General features: G+C 53.8%; 1 protein-coding gene across 1 annotated transcript in view; it reads left to right on the top strand.

Annotated features, from left to right (window-relative positions):
* Positions 1-21,185, top strand: part of USP39 (ubiquitin specific peptidase 39) — a 116,439-nt gene that overhangs the window by 26,530 nt on the left and 68,724 nt on the right. The window contains exons 5-7 of the mRNA XM_075346301.1: positions 9,670-9,822; positions 10,156-10,381; positions 10,775-10,852. Coding sequence (XP_075202416.1) covers positions 9,670-9,822; positions 10,156-10,381; positions 10,775-10,852 — 457 coding nt within the window. The remainder of the gene's footprint in view (positions 1-9,669; positions 9,823-10,155; positions 10,382-10,774; positions 10,853-21,185) is intronic.

The following is a 21,185-nucleotide window of genomic DNA, read 5'->3' as shown; positions in this document are numbered from 1 at the left end:
GGAAGCGGTTCCTCGCCCAGTTTCTCCTGCGTCCTCTGAGACTGGATGTTTTCCGCTGTACAAGCGAACTCAATCCTCCCACGGGGTGGTGGCTTCGCCACTGACCAGGGGCTCGTTTCAGTGGTGGCTTCGGCCACTCTGTCTCAGGGGCGCTCCTTTCTGGCCCGTCCCGGGTGATCTTCACCAGGATGCTAGCCTATCCGCCTTGGGAGCAGTATATCTCCACCGTGGAGCGCAGGGCGCTTGGACTCTGTCCGAATCAGCCCTCTGGATCAATGTGCTGGAAATCAGAGCTGTATTTCTGGCTCTCTAAGCCTTCACCATCTGTGGGCGGCTAGGCACATTCGAGTCCAGTCGGACAACGTGACAGCGTTTTCCTACATCAGCTTCCAGGGCGGGACACTCAGCCGCCTGGCAATCTTGGCGGCTCAACATTCTTCAGTGGACAAGGTACTCCTAGTCCACCGTATCCGCAGTCCACATCCTAGATGTGAAAACTACGAGGCAGGCTATTTCAGCTGTCCAACCGTGGTCCACAATCCTCAGGTTTTGTGGTAGACACCCTGGTTCATGTTTGATCCCAGCTTTGTCTCTTTTCGAATTTCACCCTCTACCTCTTGTCCAGAGTCCTGCGCAAGATCGGTAAAGGGGGCCGTCGGGTCATTCTTCCAGACTGACCCAAGCAGGCTTGGTACTCTGACCTGCTCCTTCTGTCCGTTGGGTTGCCATGGCATCTTCCGGACCGTTCAGACCTTTTCTCAAGAGGTCCGTTTTTTCCCGTCAGAATTCTGGATTCTCAGATTGACGGCGTAGCTCCCGAGTCCTGGATCATGGCGACTTCTGATATCCTTCCTGAAGCCATCTCCGCTATGACTCGAGCTCCAAAGTGTCCTTTGACCTTTTTGGCCTTGCCGACCCTCCTATCCTTTCCACAGTCCAGTCTACAGCTAGGACTATCCCTCATTAAGGGACAGGTCTCGGCTCTGTCAGTATGTGCCAGCGGCGTATCGTCCGGCTGGCTCCGGTGCGCTCCTTTAAGGGCGCATCTCACATCATTCCGCTTTTCCGGCGGCCTATGGAGACCTGGGACCTTGATCCGGTCCTCCCGGTTCCCGGAAACCCCCCTTTGCGCCTCTTGGGGAGGTTTCGTTGTTTCATCTTTCACAGAAAGTACTCGTTCTAGTGGCTATAATTTCCCGCCAGAGAGTTCTGGCTGCACTCTTTCGGAGTCGCCCCCTTTGTTTTTGGTCCTTTGCATCAAGACAAGGTGGTCTTCGTCCGACTCCGGCCTTTTTTCCCTAAGGTGGTTTCTGCTCCACCTTATCCGGGGCAATTTTCCTGCCTTCCTTTTGTCCGGCTCCTGTTCATCGCTTGAGGAAGCGTTGCATATCCTGGATCTGGTGCGGGCGCTCCGGATCTATGTGTCTCGCACCGCCGTTATTAGGCGGTGCACCTCTCTCCTGCTGACTGTTCGTCAGCGTAACGGTCTCTCGGCATCTAAGCCGACCCTGATGTTGGCTTAGGTCGGCCATTTCCGAGACCTACGAGTGTACTCAAGTGCCTTCCCCGCCGGGGATCAGAGCACATTTGGTCAGTCCTGTCGGCGCCTTTTTTTTTTTTTTGGGCTTTCAGGCACCAGGTTACGGCTCAGTAGGTCTGTCAGACTGCAGCTCGAATTAGTCTGCATACTTTTTCGAAGTACTTCCCAAGGCATGCTCATGCCTTGGCAGACGTGGGCTTGGGCAGACGCATTTCTTTTTCGCTCCTAATTGGGAGACCCAGACAATTGGGTGTATAGCTATTGCCTCTGGAGGCCACACAAAGTATTACACTTAAAAGTGTAAGGCCCCTCCCCTTCTGGCTATACACCCCCAGTGGGATCACTGGCTCACCAGTTTTGTGCTTTGTGCGAAGGAGGCAACACATCCACGCATAGCTCCACTTTTTAGTCAGCAGCAGCTGCTGACTATGTCGGATGGAAGAAAAGAGGACACATATAGTGTCCCCAGCATGCTCCCTTCTCACCCCACTGTATGTCGGAGGTGTTTGTAAGGTTGAGGTACCCATTGCGGGTACGGCGGCAGGAGCCCACATGCTGATTCCTTCCCCATCCCTTTTTACAGGGCTCTGGGTGAAGTGGGATTTACCGGTCTCCAGGCACTGAGACCGTGCTCCATCTACAGCCCCTGGAGAAGATGCTGGATGGAGCGGAGTACATCAGGGACATGGCCCTGCTTCCTCAAGGTACTCTGTGTCCCCGTGCATTTGGCGCTCACACCGCAGCATGCTGGGTGTTGTAGTGCGCCGGGGGACATCAGCGCTGCGGCGCCTGTGCCATGGCCTCATTCAGCTTCGCTGAAGCAGGCTCACTTATGGGAATTGGTCGCGCCGGCCGCTGGGACTGCGGCGCGGCTGGCACTTGTAGTGCGCCGGGGACTTCAGCGCGGCCTGCGCTTTTACGGCGGCCGCGCTGATAACTAGAGTCCCCGGCTTTTGCGGCCTGCTTCCGTTCGTTCCCGCCCCCAGACCTGCCAGTCAGGAGAGGGGCGGGACGCTGGCCACTTCTAGGAATCGGTCGCGCCGGCCGCTGGGACTGCGGCGCGGCTGGCACTTGTGGTGCGCCGGAGACTTCAGCGCGGCCCGCGCTTTTACGGCGGCCGCGCTGATAACTAGAGTCCCCGGCTTTTGCGGCCTGCTTCCGTTCGTTCCCGCCCCCAGACCTGCCAGTCAGGAGAGGGGCGGGACGCTGGCCACTTCTAGGAATCGGTCGCGCCGGCCGCTGGGACTGCGGCGCGGCTGGCACTTGTGGTGCGCCGGGGACTTCAGCGCGGCCCGCGCTTTTACGGCGGCCGCGCTGTTAACTCGAGTCCCCGGCTTCTGGGCCTAGTCTCCCTTCGTTACCGCCCACAGCCCTGACAGTCAGGGTAGGGGCGTGACGCTGCATAGCACAGCAGCGCTGAGAGCTGGAGTATGTTTTGCATACTCCACCCCTCTCACTGTGTGCACTGTGAATCCGGATTCCCGCACTTTCTCAGGCACGCCCACGGCTTCCTTCTCTACAAGGACGCCGGCAGCCATTAGTGTCAGTTTCTGTACGATACAGAGACAAGTGTGGAAGACCCTGGCATTCTGATAGTCACACAATCGCTGCAACAGGCGTTAAGCAGCACCTGTGGTGCTAACCCCACTAGTGCAGAAGTGCACTTATAGATATGCTTGTACTATATACATTGCACTGTTTGGTCGCACGTTGTATATACCCTCCTGGATTATGCGGAGGAGTTATCAGCATATTCTCTGTGTAAAACAAAGGTGCAGAACCACATGTTTTTCTATACAGCTGGTACAGCATGTACGGCTATACGGCCGGCAGGTTACATAGACTCCCATTGTATGCACTAATGGCCAGGGGATGAGGACGGTGTCTGCAGTATTTACTGACAGTTTTTCTGAGACTATGGCTATGATACTAGAAGCCTAGCAGTCCGGACATGTCTCTCACAATATGGGCACTGTTGAATCATTGATCCATGGCCCCCCTCAGTGTGAACAACTAACAGCTCCGGGAATGTCACACGCATCCCAGAGTCACGGCTCTGCACGGACGTCAGTCCCAGACAGCCTAAGCGGGCTCACTATGAGCGGCCTCGGTTTCATCAGGGTCCTAGCAGAAGGACTCGCTGTGTAATGAGGCGGAAGTAGCGGCTCAGGATTCTGATCCTGAGACCGCTCTCAATCTGGATACACCTGATCGTGACGCCATAGTAAATAATCTTATAGCGTCCATCTATAGAATGTGGGTTATTTCTCACAGCTCCTCCAGTGGAGGAGTCAGCTTCACGTATTTTTCTGGACCACTCTGCCTTCAGAGAGGCAGTCCAGGAACACCACGCTTATCCAGATATGCGCTTCTCCAAACGGCTCAGGATACACGTTATCCCTGTCCCCTGACTTGGTCAGGGACTGGACCCAGTGTCTCAAGCGGCATCCTCCAATCTCCAGGCTTGTAGCTAGATCCATAGTTGCAGTGGGAGATGGAACTGCTGTTGGCTCCGGCATTCTCTCCCTTGGGGCACTCCAAGCTATTTCAGCTTGTCTTACACAGATTGACACGGTTACACGTACATCTGTGCCGCAGGTGGCATCCTTAACCTCTCAAATGTCTGCATTTGCTTCTTACGCGATTCAGATTGTCCTGGACTCTGCGAACCGTGCGGCGGTAGCCTCCGCTACTCCGTGTTTTTAAGCAGAGCCTGGTCTGCTCGTTAAGTGAATGGAAGGCAGATTCTGCTTCCAAAAAAGGTTGCCTACCAGTTGCCTTTTTCTGCTGACCGACTGTTTGGTGAATGTAACCATTAAACAGTCCAGGGGTAAGGATTCATCCTTTCCTCAGCCCGGACACAACAAACCCCAACAGAGCAAGAGGCAGTCGGGGTTTTCGGCCTTTTCGAGGCTCGGGCAGGTCCCATTTTTCCTCGTCCAATGTGGACTCAAACGGATCAGAGGAGCTCAGATTCTTAGCGGGCTCAGTCACGCCCAAAAAATCGACAGTCTGAAAACCCGCTTCCAAAGCGGCTTCCTCATGACTTGCGGCCTCGGTCGGTAGCAGGCTCTCCCGCCTTGGCGATATTTAGCTGCCATAGGTCAATGACCATTGAGTGTGAGACATTCTGTCTCACGGGTACAGGATAGAGCTCACTTCTCGTCCTCCAACTCGATTCTTCAGAATTTCTCCACCTCCCGGCCGAGCCGCTGCTCTTCTGCAAACAGGGTGCACTCTATAGGCAGAAAGAGTGATGACCCCCGTTCCTCTTCAGGAACAAGGTCACGGTTTTTACCCCAAATTCTTTGCGGTACCTATAACAACGGGCCGTTCCGTCCCGTTCTGGATCTAAAAATGCTCAGCAAGCTCGTGGACACCAGGCGGTTCCGGATGGAATCACTCCGCCTCAAGGTCCCAAGGATATTTCCTAGCATCATTAGGCATCAAGGATGCTTATCCACACGTGCCGATTGATCCAGAGCACTAGCGTTTCTACGCTTCGTTATAGGAGACGAACACCTTCTGTTCGTAGCTCTACCTTCCGGCTAGCGACAGTCCCACTGGTCTTCGCCAAGGTCAGGGCAGCAGTAGTCACAGTCCTGCACTCTCAGAGTCACTCTGTGATCCCGTATTTAGACGATCTACTTGTCAAGGCACTCTCTTAGGAAACATGCCAACACTGCCCGAACGTTGCGCTGGAGACTCTCTAAAGTTTTGGGTGGATCATCAACTTTTTAAAGTCAGATCCGACCCCGACCCTATCGATGACATATCTAGGCATAGAGTTTCTTACTCTCTCAGCGATAGTGAAGCTTCCGCTAGACAAACAGCATTCACTACGGGCTGCAAGCTCTTCTTTAAGAACCAGTCGCACACATTGAGACGCCTCATGCACTTCCTACGTAAGATGGTAGCAATGGAGGCAGTTCCTTTCGCGCAGTTTTACTGCGTCCACTACAATAGGACATTCTCCGCCAATGGGACGAGGAGTCGACGTCCCTCAACAGAGTCGTCGTTCTTTCTCAGGCGGCCAAGGAATCTCTACGGTGGTGGCTTCTTCCCACCTCTTGGTCAAAAAGAAGGTCCTTCCTATCCCCATCCTGGGCGATAGTTACGACAGACGCGAGTCTATCAGGGTGGGGAGCAGTTTCTCTCCACTACAGCGCTCAGGGTACGTGGACTCAGCAAGAGTCCACCCTTCAGATCAATGTTCTTGAACACAGAGCAGTGTATCTTGCCCTACAAACCTTCCAACAGCGGCTGGAAAGCAAGCATATCCGACTTCAGTCGGACAGCTCCACAGCGGTGGCATACATCAACCACCAAGGAAGAACGCGCAACCGGCAAGCCTTCCAGGAAGTCCGGCAGGTTCTGATGTGGGTGGAAGACACGGCATCCACCATATCCACAATTCACATCCCAAGTGTGGAAACTAGGAAGCTGACTTCCTAAGTCGCTGAGGTGTGGCCGAAAGAGTATGGTCTCCTCACCCGGACGGTTTTCAGGAGATCTGGCGCCGCTGACAGAGGCTGGACGTCGATCTAATGGCGTCACGGCACAACAACAATGTGCCAGCTTCATGGCACGGTTTCACAATCATCGAGCTCTGGCGGCAAACGCCTTAGTTCAGCATTGGTCGCAGTTCCAGCTACCTTAGGTGCCACCTCTGGCATTGTTGCCCAGAGTACTGCGCTAGATCAAGACCGACTGCGGCCGCGCCATCCTCGTCGCTACAGATTGGCCGAGGATGTTGTGGTACTCGGTTCTGTGGTGCCTCACGGTAGGCTAACCGGGGGCACTACCAGACCAATCAGACTGGTTGTCTCAAGGGCCATTCTTCCATTTGAATTCTACGCCCCTCAACCGGATGGTGTGGCATTGAGTCCTGGAACCTAGTGTCGTCAGGATTACCTCAGGACGTGGTTGCCACCATGAGACAGGCTAGCATACCAACGTCCGCCAAGATTGACCACAGGACGTGGAAGATATTCTTATCTCGGTGCTCGGCGCAGGGTGTTTCTCCCTGGCCGGTTGCATCGTCTATGTTTCCTTCCTTCCTGCAATCTAGGTAGGAAAATGGGTTGTCGCTCAGTTCCCTTTAGGGACAAGTCTCAGCGCTATCTGTATTTTTTCAGAAACGACGACTTCCTCAGGTACGCACGTTCCTACGGGGAGTTTGTCTTCTCAGCACTCCGTACAAGCGGCCGTTAGAGCCCTGAGATCTGAACAAGGTTCTAATTGCTCTCCAGATGCCGCCTTTCGAGCCTTTGAAAGATGTCTCCCTTCCCGCTTTTCACGGGAAGTGGCCTTCTAGTAACGGTCTCGTCTCTTAGGAGAGTGTCCGAGCTAGCGACGCTCTCATACAAACTCCCTTCCTGGTCCTTCACCAGGACAGGGTAGTTCTGCGTCCGGTTCCGGAATTTCTCCCTAAGGTGGTATCCCACTTTCATATCAATCAGGATATCACCTCACCTTCTTTGTGTCCTCGTCCAGTCCATCAATTTCAGAAAGATTTGCATCTGTTGGTTCTGGTGAGAGCACTCAGGTTCTACTTCCCGCATGGCGCTCCTGCGCCACCCGGATGCACTCTTTGTCCTTGTCGCTGGTCGGCGTAAACAGTCGCAAGCTTCCAAATCCACCCTTGCTCGGGGGATCGAGGAACCAATTCTTGAAACCTACAGTTCTACTGGGCTTCTGGTTCTCTCAAGGCCGAAGGCCCATTCTATCAGAGCCGTGGGTGCATCCTGGACATTACGGCACCAGGCTACGGCTCAGCAGGTGTGTCAGGCACCTACCTGATTGGGTCTGCATACTTTTACCAAGCATTTTCAGGTGCATACCTACGCTTCGGCAGACGCCAGCCTAGGTAGATAAGTCCTTCAGGCGGCAATTGCCCACCTGTAGGAAAGGTACTCACGAGGTATTCTTTTACCCACCCAGGGACTGCTTTTGGACGTCCCAATTGTCTGGGTCTCCCAATTAGGAGCGAAAAAGAAGAAGGGAATTTTGTTTACTTACCGTAAATTCCTTTTCTTCTAGCTCCAATTGGGAGACCCAGCACCCGCCCTGTTTTCTCTGGGTTTTTCTGTTTTTTCGGGTACACATGTTGTTCATGTGGTATGGTTCAGTTCTCCGATGTTTCCTCGGATTAAATTGGTCTTTAAACCAGTTATTGGCTTTCCTCCTTCTTGCTTTGGCACTAAAACTGGTGAGCCAGTGATCCCACTGGGGGTGTATAGCCAGAAGGGGAGGGGCCTTACACTTTTAAGTGTAATACTTTGTGTGGCCTCCAGAGGCAATAGCTATACACCCAATTGTCTGGGTCTCCCAATTGGAGCTAGAAGAAAAGGAATTTACGGTAAGTAAACAAAATTCCCTTCTTTTCCGGCGTCTGTCGCCCATTTGTGAAGTTAGGTTTGCCTGCTTCTCAGTTGTCTGTTTATTCCCACCCATGGACTGCTTTGGAACGTCCCATGGTTTGGGTCTCCCATGGAAGGAACGATAAAGAAAAAGAGAATTTTGTTTACTTACCGTAAATTCTTTTTCTTGTAGTTCCGACATGGGAGACCCAGCACCCTCCCTATTGCCTGTTGGCAGGTTTCTTGTTCCGTGTGTCTTCACCGGCTGTTATTGTTGTAGACAGAGGTTCCGGTTCTTCCGGATTTTACTCTGTCTCTTCTTGTGGGTGGATGTCCTCCTTCAGCTTTTGCACTAAACTGGCTAGATCTGGCTAGCAGGGGGTGTATATGCTAGGAGGGAGGAGCTACACGTTTTTGAGTGTAGTAACTTTGTGTGTCCTCCGGGGGCAGTAGCTATACACCCATGGTTTGGGTCTCCCATGTCGGAACTACAAGAAAAAGAATTTACGGTAAGTAAACAAAATTCTCTTTTTTTTAATATATATATATAATGTGTCTTTAATATATTTTAGATCTATATATAACATTTTTGGGGAATTTGTATTCCTTTGTAACTTAGGCATCCATAGGATCCCTAGTTACAGGAGAATACAGACTGATTTGGGTCTGATCGGACAGCCAGAGACTCAACCTTCTTGACTGCAGGCATTTTAACCCAGTGCTGTAAATTTACAATTGTGAAGGATTAAAACCCAGGACTAGGAGTGTAACTTTATAGTGCTTGTCCTCCCTGCCTCCGGCTCAGCTACAACCAGGGGGTGTCTTGCAGCTTAACAAAAACTGCAATAGAGAGAAAAGGATATGCCGCAAACATTTATCATGTATGAGCAGGATAGATGACAAATGTAGGATTACTTGGTCACAAGACCGGGGGGGTCTCGTGTCCCTGGGAGCCATAAACTAACTGGCTTTTCAGCACCATTTATGCTTAAATTGGGGACCCTTCTTTTCGTGATTGGTCGTGGTCTTTGAAGTTAGGGGTACTTTGCACACTGCGACATCGCTAGCCGATGCTTGCAATGCCGAGCGCGATAGTACCCGCCCCCGTCGCACATGCGATATCATGTGATAGCTGCCGTAGCAAATATTATCGGTACGGCAGCTTCACATGCACTTACCTGCCCTGCGACGTCGCTCTGGCCGGCGACCCGCCTCCTTCCTAAGGGGGCTGGTCGTGCAGCGTCACAGCGACGTCACACGGCAGGCGTCCAATAGAAGCGGAGGGGCGGAGATGAGGGGGACGTAAACATCCCGCGCACCTCCTTCCTTCCGCATAGCCGGTGGAGGCAGGTAGGAGATGTTCCTCGCTCCTGCGGCTTCTCACACAGCGATATGTGCTGCCGCAGGAACGACGAACAACATCGTATCTCCTATTGGTGCAACATTATGAAAATGACCGATGCTACACAGATCACCGATTTACGACGATTTTGCGATCGTTTATCGGCGCATCTAGGCTTTACACGTTGCGACGTCGTTACCGACGCCGGATGTGCGTCACTTTCAATTTCACCCCGACGATATCGCAGTAGCGATGTCGCAGCGTGCAAAGTACCCCTTAGACTCCCAGTGATTGTACATTTATTGCCTATCCTTATGTTACCAGTTTGCCGCAACTCTTGGTTGCCCAAAAGTGACAGTGCAGCCGAAACCTGAGGCCCCCACTCCTCCATGATCTGTGCATTTGTTTCTCCTTTTTTCCCTCAGTACGTATTGAAGCCGACATTCACCAAAGCTCAAATCAGTAATCTGGACAAACAAGCCAAGCTGTCTCGGGCATATGATGGTACCACCTACCTACCGGGCATCGTGGGGCTCAACAACATCAAAGCTAATGACTACGCCAATGCCGTGCTGCAGGTGAGGATCTCTCATGTTCATACAGGGTGAAATCATGACCAATGAGCTAAAACTTGTCAGGGCATGCTGGGAGTTGTAGTCATAAAAGAACAGGAGAGCAAAAAATGTAATACCTTGTTATAGAGTTATCAATGGAGAATGAGCCCATTCTCAGAATCAGTGGGTGACGTCATAAAGGAGACCCCTCTTAGGGAAGTATCTATATCCCTAGATCACTAAAAAATATATAAAAGACTGTTAGTGAGGAATATAAATTATCAGTATGTCACCGTGCAGCAGCTTCTTTGCCTGATATGTTCTGTTTCCATTTTCTGTATTGTACATCTATTCCAGGCATTATCCAATGTTCCCCCGCTGAGGAATTACTTTTTGGAGGAAGAAAACTATCGTGGAATTCAACGGCCTCCAGGGGACATAATGTTCCTCTTGGTACAGAGGTTCGGAGAGCTGATGCGTAAATTGTGGAACCCCAGAAACTTTAAGGCGCATGTGTCACCACATGAGATGCTGCAGGCCGTGGTTCTCTGCAGCAAGAAGAACTTCCAGATCACTAAACAAGGTAAGACCGGAGCGCTGCTCCTCTTTCGGCGTGGCCGGGGCGCTGCTCCTCTTTCGGCGTGGCCGGGGCGCCGCTCCTCTTTCGGCGTGGCCGGGGCGCCGCTCCTCTTTCGACGTGGCCGGGGCGCCGCTCCTCTTTCGACGTGGCCGGGGCGCCGCTCCTCTTTCGACGTGGCCGGGGCGCCGCTCCTCTTTCGGCGTGGCCGGGGTGCCGCTCCTCTTTTGGCGTGGCCGGGGCGACGCTCCTCTTTTGGCGTGGCCGGGGCGACGCTCCTCTTTTGGCGTGGCCGGGGCGACGCTCCTCTTTTGGCGTGGCCGGGGCGCCGTGTCTCTTTCTTTTTTTAAGACAACGGTCATGTGCAGTTTCATTTTAGTATAATTGTATGTTTTCTAGGTGATGGCGTCGACTTTCTTTCCTGGTTCTTAAATGCTTTGAACTCTGCTCTTGGTGGCACCAAAAAGAAAAAGAGAAGTAAGTAAATGCTCTTCATACAATTGGGAAGGGAGGTGAAGTTGGCAGGATACGTCCTGCAGTCCAGATGGCCAATTTGGTGGCATTATTTTGTGTTGTTCCCTTTAATAATTTAACATGTCATGTCCAGAAATCAGAAATGCTGTTTACCTGAAGGTATAGGGATAAATCCTGCACATTTTATATAAATTTATTTTCTTTATCGTTCCTTTGGGAGACACAGACCATGGGTGTTTAGCTTCTGCCTCCGGAGGACACACAAAGTACTACACTTAAAAGTGTAGCTCCTCCCCCTGAGCTTATACACCCCCTGGTGAGCAGACCCAGCCAGTTTATCGCTTTGTGTTCAGGAGGCATACATCCACACATGCATTCTCATAGATTTTTTCCTTTTGGAACGAGATTGAAGAGTGGGGTCCACGTCTGGACCCCCGGCATGTCCCTTCTCACCCCACTGTGTCGGCGGTGTTGTAAGGTTGATTCCTAGGCTGGAGCCTTACATGCCGCGCTCCTTCACCATCCCTCCTGGGCTCTGGCTTGAAGTGGGAGCCAGCACGGTCTCCATGCTTGGCAGGAGACCGGTCTCCATCCGCTGCCCTTCAGGACCCTGCTGGACCGGAGCACTCATCCCCAGGGACTTGGCCCTGCGTCTCAGCAAGCTAAGTACCTGAGACGTTTAGATTTCGGGGTCCCTGTACTTTATTGTTGTGGGAGAGTGTGCTTTCTGTGTTTTCTGACATTTCCGGCGGGTTCTCTAGCTGTCGCCTGAGAACCGCGCCGATGGTGCCTGCGCGTCGGCCGCGCCGCTCAGATTTAGGCCCCGGCTTCGCCGGAGGCCTAGTTTCTGTTTCACTGCTCTCGCATGTCACTCATGCAGAGGGACAGGCTCGGCTCCTCCCGGCGGCCGTTCTGTACAGGGGAGGGACACTCCCCACTGCAGTGTGTGTCCCCTCCCCTGTAGGTCTCTTTGGTCTTCAGATCCCGCTCCTCAAGCAAGTCCCGCCCCCTCTCTTCGCTCCGGCGGCCATTTTCTCAGCGTTCTCTCTGCGATCAGTCATTGCAGCGCTGGTCTGCAGCATCTCTGCTGAGGTGCTGTGCTTGGGGGTCCGGGCTTCGGGATCTGGAGGGCACACAACACCGCTCCAGCGGTCTGGTAAGCCACAACCGGTCTCCGGTTGTGGACCTCTGTATATACTCTGGGGTTCATTCTCTGGCAGAGCCCCCACTCCAGCAGCATGTCTCACACGAGGAGCAAGGCCCCAAAGCTTTATGCTGTATGCGCTGCATGTAAGCTCCTGCTGCCTGAACCGAGCACCTTCCCACATTGTGATGCCTGCTCTAACTTGGCGGTGCCACAGCCTGGAGTCTCACCCCCAGTGGTTTCTCAGGCTGCTCCTACTCCTGTGGCTGAACCCCCGGCTTGGGTAGAATCCTTTTCTAGGTCTATCTCCCAGTCTTTCTTTATCGTTCCTTTGGGAGACCCAGACCATGGGTGTTTAGCTTCTGCCTCCGGAGGACACACAAAGTACTACACTTAAAAGTGTAGCTCCTCCCTCTGAGCTTATACACCCCCTGGTAGCCAGTCCTAGCCAGTTTATTGCTTTGTGTCAGGAGGCATACATCCACACATGCATTCTCATCTGATTTGTTTGACTTTTGGAAAGAGTTTGAAGAAAAGCGGGTCCATGTCTGGACTCCCGGCATGTCCCTTCTCACCCCACTGTGTCGGCGGTGTTGTTAAGGTTGATTTACAAGGCTGAAGCCTTACATGCCGCGCTCCTTCACCATCCCTTCTGGGCTCTGGCTTGAAGTGGGAGCCAGCACGGTCTCCATGCCTGGCAGGAGTCCGGTCTCCATCCACAGCCCCTTGAGGATTCTGTTGGACCGGAGCACTCATCCCCAGGGACATGGCCCTGCGTCTCAGCAGGTAAGTACCTGAGACGTTTATGTTGGGGGTCCCGGTTCTTTATTGTAAGGGGAGAGTATGCTGTATGTGATTGTTTTAACTTTTCCGGCGGGTTCTCTAGCTTTTGCCTGAGAACCGCGCCGATGGTGCCTGCTTGTCGGCCTCGCCGCTTAAATTTAGGCCTCGGCTTCGCCGGAGGCCTAGCTTCCTTTTCCTGCCCTCGCATGTCACTCATGCAGAGGGACAGGTTCGGCTCCTCCCGGCGGCCGTTCTACACAGGGGAGGGACACTCCCCACTGCTGGGGCGTCCCTCCTTCCCTGCAGGTCTCTATAGCCCTCCAGTTCCCGCTCTTTTATAGGAACGCCCCTAGTCCTGCCCCCTCTCCGCTCCGGGGGCCATTTCTCAGGCAGAGTTCACTCTGCTCTGGGACATCCTGCATTCTGCATCTCTGCTGAGGTGCTGCGCACTGGGGGACCGGGCTTCGGGATCTGGAGGGCACACAACACCGCGCTCTGCGGTCTGGTAAGCCACAGCCGGTCTCCGGTTGTGGACCTCTGTATATTCTCCCTGGGGTTCATTCTCTGCAAAGCCCCCACTCCAGCAGCATGTCTCACACAAGGAGCAAGGCTCCAAAGCTTTATGCTGCATGCACTGCATGTAAGCTCCTGCTGCATGAGCCGAGCATTTATCCACACTGTGATGGTTGCTCTAACTTGGCGGTGCCACAGCCTGGAGTCTCACCCCCAGTGGTCTCTCAGGCTGCTGCTGCACCTGTGACTGAACCCCCGGCCTGGGTAGAGTCCTTTTCTAGGTCCATATCCCAGTCATTTGCTGAGTCCATGGGACTTTTGTCCAGGACTTTGATGAATATGCATCAGCATCCCTCACAGGGTGCCTCTAATACTCTTGACAGAGCACTCCTATCCTCTGACCTCTGTCCATCGGAGCTCACGGAGGATTCATCATCTGATCCCAGACCCCGTCCTTCTAAGAGAAGGCGCAGGGTTTCCCCCCCCCTCCCCATCCCACGGCTCTGTCTCAAGAGCTGACTCTCAAGATGAGGAGGATGCCCTCACTGGGGGCTCGGAGGCTATGTATCCCATCGATTTCTCTGAGGGTGACTCAGATCTTAGTGATTTGATTGCTTCTATTAATTCTGTGCTGGATCTCAATCCGCCAGTGTCAGAGGAGCAACTCTCTTTGGCAGAAAAACATCAGTTTACCTCGCCTAAGAGAGTGAAGAGTGTGTTCTTTAACCACTCCAGTTTTCAGACCGCTGTGACCAAACCCAGGGCCTGCCCTGACAAACGCTTTCCAAAGCGTGGTTCTGATGACCGGTTTCCCTTTCCACCTGAGGTGGTCAAGGAGTGGTCTCACTCCCCAAAGGTAGACCCTCCGGTGTCTAGGCTCTCAGCCCGGACCGTTGTGTTGGTGGCTGACGGCACCTCACTTAAGGATTCCACTGACCGTCAGATTGACCTTCTGGCCAAATCTGTGTATGAAGCTGCGGGGGCCGCGTTTTCCCCGACTTTTGCAGCAGTGTGGGCTCTCAAAGCCATCTCAGCTTCTCTAGAGGAGATGCATTCCCTCACCAAGGAATCTATGCCTGAGATGGTTACCTTAACTGCTCAGGCTTCAGCTTTTTCATCTTATGCCATGTCTGCCATGCTAGAGGCTGCTCACCGCACTGCGGTGGCTTCAGCTAATTCTCTTGTTATCCGCAGGATTTTGTGGCTTCGAGAGTGGAAGGCAGATGCTTCGTCCAAGAAGTTTCTTGCTGGGCTCCCTTTTGCTGGTTCACGGCTGTTTGGTGAACAGCTGGATGAAATCATTAAAGAAGCTACTGGCGGGAAGAGTACTTCCATGCCACAAACTAAGACCAGGAAACCCGCCCAGGGTAGGAATCAATCGAGGTTTCGTTCCTTTCGTTCCTCCAACTGGTCATCCTCTAAGCCTTCCGCCTCGTCCGCTAACTCAGCCAAGGATCAGAAATCCAACTGGCGCCCAAAAGCACGTCCGCAGAAGACCGCAGGAGGTTCTGCCACTAAGGCAGCATCCTCATGACTCTCGGCCCGCTCCAGCCACGTCCTTAGTCGGTGGCAGGCTCTCCCACTTTGGCGACGCTTGGTTAAAGCAAGTCTCCGATCAGTGGGTGAGAGACATCATATCTCACGGCTACAGGATAGAATTCTCTTCCAGCCCTCCAAACAGATTTTTTCTCTCAACTCCCCCCTGCTCCAAGGCCGCCGCCTTCTCGCAGGCCGTGGCGTCCTTGCAGGCAAACGGAGTGATTGTCCCAGTTCCCGCTCAGGAACGGTTCAGAGGTTTTTACTCAAATCTCTTCCTAGTTCCAAAAAAGGACGGTACCTTCCGGCCCATCCTGGATCTCAAGCTTCTCAACAAGCATGTCCGGGTGCGGCATTTTCGCATGGAGTCTCTGCGATCAGTCATTGCCTCTATGACCCAAGGGGAGTTCCTGGCGTCCATCGACATCAGAGATGCCTATCTACATGTGCCAATCGCAGTGTCACATCAGCATTGGTTACGTTTTGCGATAGGAGAGGATCATTTCCAATTCGTGGCTCTCCCCTTCGGGTTAGCCACGGCCCCTCGGGTATTCACCAAGGTCATGGCGGCAGTGATTGCGGTCCTGCTCCTCCAGGGGTTAGCAGTGCTTCCTTATCTGGACGACCTTCTGGTCAAGGCTTCATCCAGCGCAGACTGTCAGCGGAGTGTTTCGCTCACTCTCGCCACCCTAGCCCAATTCGGGTGGATTGTCAATCTTCCCAAATCCACTCTGACTCCGACCCAGAGTCTCACGTACCTAGGGATGCAGTTCGAGACTTTGCCGGCACTTGTGAAGTTGCCCTTAGTCAAACAGCAGTCTCTCCGGCTAGCGGTGCGCTCTCTCCTGAGGCCCCGCCGTTATTCCCTCAGGCGCCTGATGCAGGTGCTGGGTCAAATGGTGGCCTCTATGGAGGCGGTTCCCTTTGCCCAGTTCCATCTGCGTCCTCTGCAGCTGGACATTCTCCGCTGTTGGGACAAGCGGCCTTCCTCCTTACAGAGGTTAGTGGCTCTGTCGCCACGGACCAGGAGCTCTCTTCAGTGGTGGCTTCGACCCCTCTCCCTGTCCCAAGGGCGCTCCTTCCTGACTCCGTCCTGGGTGATTCTCACCACGGATGCCAGCCTATCCGGCTGGGGAGCGGTACATCTCCACCACAGAGCACAGGGCACTTGGACTCCGTCCGAGTCAGCCCTTTCAATCAATGTGCTGGAAACCAGAGCTGTGCTTCTAGCTCTCCTAGCCTTTCACCACCTGTTGGAGGGCAGGCACATTCGAGTCCAGTCAGACAACGCGACAGCGGTTGCCTACATCAATCACCAAGGCGGGACACGCAGCCGCCTGGCAATGTTGGAGGTCCAACGCATTCTTCAATGGGCGGAGGACTCCAAGTCCACCATATCCGCAGTCCACATCCCTGGCGTAGAAAACTGGGAGGCAGATTATCTCAGCCGTCAATCCGTAGATGGTGGCGAGTGGTCCCTGCACCCGGCAGTGTTTCAGTCAATCTGCCGCAAGTGGGGCACTCCGGACGTGGACCTAATGGCATCCCGTCACAACAACAAGGTTCCGGTTTACGTGGCTTGCTCCCACGATCCTCAGGCCTTCGCCGCGGACGCTGTGGTTCAAGACTGGTCCCAGTTTCGTCTGTCCTACGTGTTTCCCCCTCTAGCTCTCCTGCCCAGAGTCCTGCGCAAGATCAGAATGGACGGCTTCTGGTATTCCTCCTGAAGTCATCTCCACTATGACTCGGGCCCGTAAGTCTTCCTCCGTCAAGATCTATCACAGGACTTGGAAAATTTTCCTGTCCTGGTGTCGCTCTTCCGGCCATTCTCCTTGGCCATTCTCGTTGCCGACCCTTCTGTCTTTTTTACAGTCCGGTCTGCAGCTAGGACTGTCCCTCAACTCTCTCAAGGGACAAGTCTCAGCTCTATCAGTGCTGTTCCAGCGGCGTCTCGCCCGGCTGGCTCAGGTCCGCACCTTCATGCAAGGTGCGTCTCACATCATTCCGCCTTATCGGCGGCCCTTGGATCCCTGGGACCTTAATCTGGTCCTCACGGCCTTACAGAAACCCCCCTTTGAGCCTCTTAGGGAGGTTTCTTTGTATCATCTTTCTCAAAAGGTGGCCTTTCTAGTTGCCATAACTTCTCTCAGGAGAGTCTCTGATTTGGCTGCGCTCTCCTCGGAGTCACCTTTTTTGTTTTTTCACCAAGACAAGGTAGTTCTCCGTCCGACCCCGGACTTTCTTCCTAAGGTGGTCTCTCCCTTCCACCTTAACCAGGATATTTCCTTGCCTTCCTTCTGTCCGGCCCCTGTTCATCGCTTTGAGAAAGCGTTGCATACTCTAGATCTGGTGCGTGCTTTCCGGATCTATGTGTCTCGCACCGCTGCACTTAGGCGGTGCACTTCTCTTTTTGTGCTAACCACAGGGCGGCGCAAGGGTCTCTCTGCTTCTAAGCCGACCTTGGCCCGTTGGATTAGATCGACCATTTCGGACGCCTACCAGAGTACTCAGGTGCCTCCCCCGCCGGGGATCAAGGCACACTCGACCAGAGCTGTCGGTGCCTCTTGAGCTTTTAGGCACCAGGCTACGGCTCAACAAGTCTGTCAGGCTGCCACTTGGACTAGCCTGCATACCTTTTCGAAGCACTACCAAGTGCATGCTCATGCTTCGGCAGATGCGAGCTTGGGCAGACGCATCCTTCAGGCGGCTGTCGCCCACTTGTGAAGTTAGGCTCCGCCTACTTCTTAGTTTTTTCTGTTTATTCCCACCCAGGGACAGCTTTGGAATGTCCCATGGTCTGGGTCTCCCAAAGGAACGATAAAGAAAAAGAGAATTTTGTTACTTACCGTAAATTCTTTTTCTTATAGTTCCGTATTGGGAGACCCAGCTCCCTCCCTGTTGCCTGTTGGCAATTTTCTTGTTCCGTGTGTTATCACCGGCTGTTGTCGTGGACAGAGTCTCCGGTTGTTCCGGTTCTTACTCGGTTCTACTTGTGGGTGGCTACTCTCCTTCAGCTTTTGCACTAAACTGGCTAGGACTGGCTACCAGGGGGTGTATAAGCTCAGAGGGAGGAGCTACACTTTTAAGTGTAGTACTTTGTGTGTCCTCCGGAGGCAGAAGCTAAACACCCATGGTCTGGGTCTCCCAATACGGAACTATAAGAAAAAGAATTTACGGTAAGTAACAAAATTCTCTTTTTTGCTGAGTCCATGGGACTTCTGTCCAGGACGTTGATGAATATGCATCAGCCCCCTTCACAGGGTGCCTCTGCTGCTAGGGGTCCCTCAGGACCGGATCTCACAGAGGATTCATCATCAGGGCCCAGACCCTGTCCTCCTAAGAAGAGACGCAGGGTTCCCTCTCCCTCCTCCTCCCGTGGCTCTGATTCCAGAGCTGACTCGCAGGATGAGGAGGATGCCTTTACAGGGGGCTTGGAGGCTAACTCCATGTGCCCCATTGATCTGTCCGAAAGTGACTCAGATCTTAGTGACTTGATTGCTTCTATTAATTCTGTACTGGATCTCAATCCGCCAGTGTCAGAGGAGCAACCCTCTCTAGCAGAAAAGCACCAGTTTACCTTGCCTAAGAGAGCAAAGAGTGTGTTCTTTAACCACTCCAGTTTTCAGGCCGCTGTGACCAAGCCCAGGGCCTGTCCTGACAAGCGCTTCCCAAAGCGTGGTTCTGATGACCGTTTTCCCTTTCCACCTGAGGTGGTCAAGGAGTGGCCTCAGTCCCCAAAGGTAGACCCTCCGGTGTCTAGGCTCGCAGCCCGGACCGTTGTGTCGGTGGCTGATGGCACTTCCCTTAAGGATTCCACTGACCGCCAGATTGACCTTCTGGCCAAATCCGTGTATGAAGAGGCGGGGGCCGCGTTTTCTCCGACTTTTGCAGCAGTGTGGGCTCTCAAGGCCATCTCTGCTTCTCTGGAGGGGATGCATTCCCTCACCAGGGAATCTATGCCCGAAATGGAGGCTTTAACTTCCCAAGCTTCGGCCTTTTCATCCTATGCCATGTCTGCCATGCTGGAGGCTTCTCACCGCACTGCGGTGGCTTCGGCTAATTCCCTCGCTATCCGCAGAATCTTGTGGCTTCGAGAGTGGAAGGCAGATGCTTCTTCAAAGAAGTACCTTGCTGGGCTCCCTTTTGCTGGGTCCCAGCTGTTCGGAGAACAGCTGGATGAAATTATTAAGGAAGCTACTGGCGGGAAGAGTACTTCCATGCCTCAAACTAAAGCCAGGAAACCTGCCCAGGGTAGGAATCAGTCGAGGTTTCGCTCCTTTCGTTCCTCCAACTGGTCGTCCTCTAAGCCCTCGGCCCCGTCCGCTAACTCAGCCAAGGACCAGAAATCCAACTGGCGCCCAAAAGCGTGTCCACAGAAGACCGCAGGAGCTGCTGCCACTAAGGCAGCCTCCTCGTGACTATCTGCCCGCTCCAGCAACGTCCTTAGTCGGTGGCAGGCTCTCCCACTTTGGCGACGCTTGGTTTCAACACGTCTCCGATCAGTGGGTGAGAGATATCATCTCCCACGGCTACAGGATAGAATTCTCTTCCAGTCCGCCAAAAAGATTTTCTTTGTCGCTCCATTGGGAGACCCAGACAATTTGGTGTATAGCTTCTGCCTCTGGAGGCCACACAAAGTATTACACTTTAAAAAGTGTAACCCCTCCCCTCTGCCTATACACCCTCCCGTGGACCACGGGCTCCTCAGTTTTATGCTTTGTGTGGAAGGAGGCACACATCCACTCATGAATTCTCAGACTTTTTATGTCGGTTGGAAGAAAAGAGGACCCCCACGGGGTCCCCGGCATGTTCCCTTCTCACCCCACTATGTCGGCGGTGTTGTTAAGGTTGAGGTACCCATTGCGGGTACAGAGGCTGGAGCCACATGCCGTCTCCTTCACCATCCCTTAGCGGCTCTGGGAGAAGTGGGATCCTGAGCGGTTTTCCATTTGCTGGGACCGTGCTCCATCCGCAGCCCCTGAGGGAACCTGCCGGACCGGAGCCTCTTCAACCCCAGGGACCGGGCCCTGCAACTTAAAGGTACTCTGTATCCCTGTCGGGGATCGTACAGAGAGCGCACCTTCTTCCCAGGAGCCGCGGTACTTTTAAAACTGAGGAGGCCGGTGGACTTCCGCGCCGACCGTGCCTGCTTGTCGGGCGCGGCCTCAAATTTAGTCCCCGGCTTCACCGCGGCCTAGTCGCAAAAATTCCGCCCCCGGGCCTGCCTGTCAGGGGTAAGGGCGGGTTCTCCGGCATGACGTCGGATGTGAGGGCTGGAGCATCCTGCATGTCTTCCTCCCCCCTCACTGACCACTGTGGGGACCCCAGATTCCCGCTCTTGGCAGGCGCCGCCCTCGGCTCCACTCCTGAGAGCTCCGGCGGCCATTTTCTGGCTTCTGCCGGTGGATGCTTCTCAGTGAACAGCTCAGCAGCTCCGGGGGATCCAAGGCAGGGAATCTGGAGGACACACTCCGCTCGTTAGCGGTCGGTAAGCCACATCCGTCACCCGGTGCTGGCCCCCTGAGGTGCCGATATAGATACATATATATATATATATGTTTATTCAATAGATATATATATATCTGTTCGGTCAGTCCGTATACCTTGGTCCCTATATACCCTCAGTTGGTCACTCTCCTAGGAGACAACAGCATGTCGTCCACAAGGAGCAAAACTGCTAAGGCACAGGTTTTTTTCGCAGCCTGTACCTCTTGTGGGGCTATGTTGCCTGCGGGATCCACGTACCCTCACTGTGAGCAGTGTTCGACTCCTGCTACGCTTGCTCAGCCGGAGCCTCGGGCACTGGTGGGCCCCTCGGCTCAGGTAGACCCCCCTGCTCCCCCTGAACATGCAGGGACAGAGTCACAGGGGTTGGCCTCTTTTACTGAGAAACTCTCTCAGTCCCTTTCTCAATCCATGGCACAGTCTTTGGACAAATGGTCTTCTAGGCTCCTGGAGGCATTGCAATCCAGACCGGACCCTTCACAGGCCCCGGTTCCTGTTAGCTTGTCTCCTCCAGGCCCCTCTCTGTCCGCGCCGCAGCGCGCTCCCAGGTTGGCCCCTAGGTCTCAGGCGGAGGACTCCTGCTCGGACCGCAGTCCCAGACCGGCAAAGCGGTCTCGCTGGGACTCTTCCCCGTCTTCCTCACGCTGCTCGGAGGACTCTCAGGAAGACGAGGCGGATGTGGGAGCTCAGGGCTCTGACCCTGACTTCGCCCTTAACCTTGATACACCTGAGGGGGATCCTTAGTAAATGATCTTATCTCATCCATCAACCAGGTGTTGGATATCTCTCCCCCGCCTCCTCCTGTGGAGGAGTCGGCTTCTCAGCAGGAGAAACACCAGTTTCGGTTCCCCAAGC

This window comes from Anomaloglossus baeobatrachus, chromosome 4, assembly GCF_048569485.1.
Source record: "Anomaloglossus baeobatrachus isolate aAnoBae1 chromosome 4, aAnoBae1.hap1, whole genome shotgun sequence".
In the NCBI taxonomy this organism is placed as follows: domain Eukaryota; kingdom Metazoa; phylum Chordata; class Amphibia; order Anura; family Aromobatidae; genus Anomaloglossus; species Anomaloglossus baeobatrachus.
This window is presented reverse-complemented; position numbering and strand designations above follow the sequence as displayed.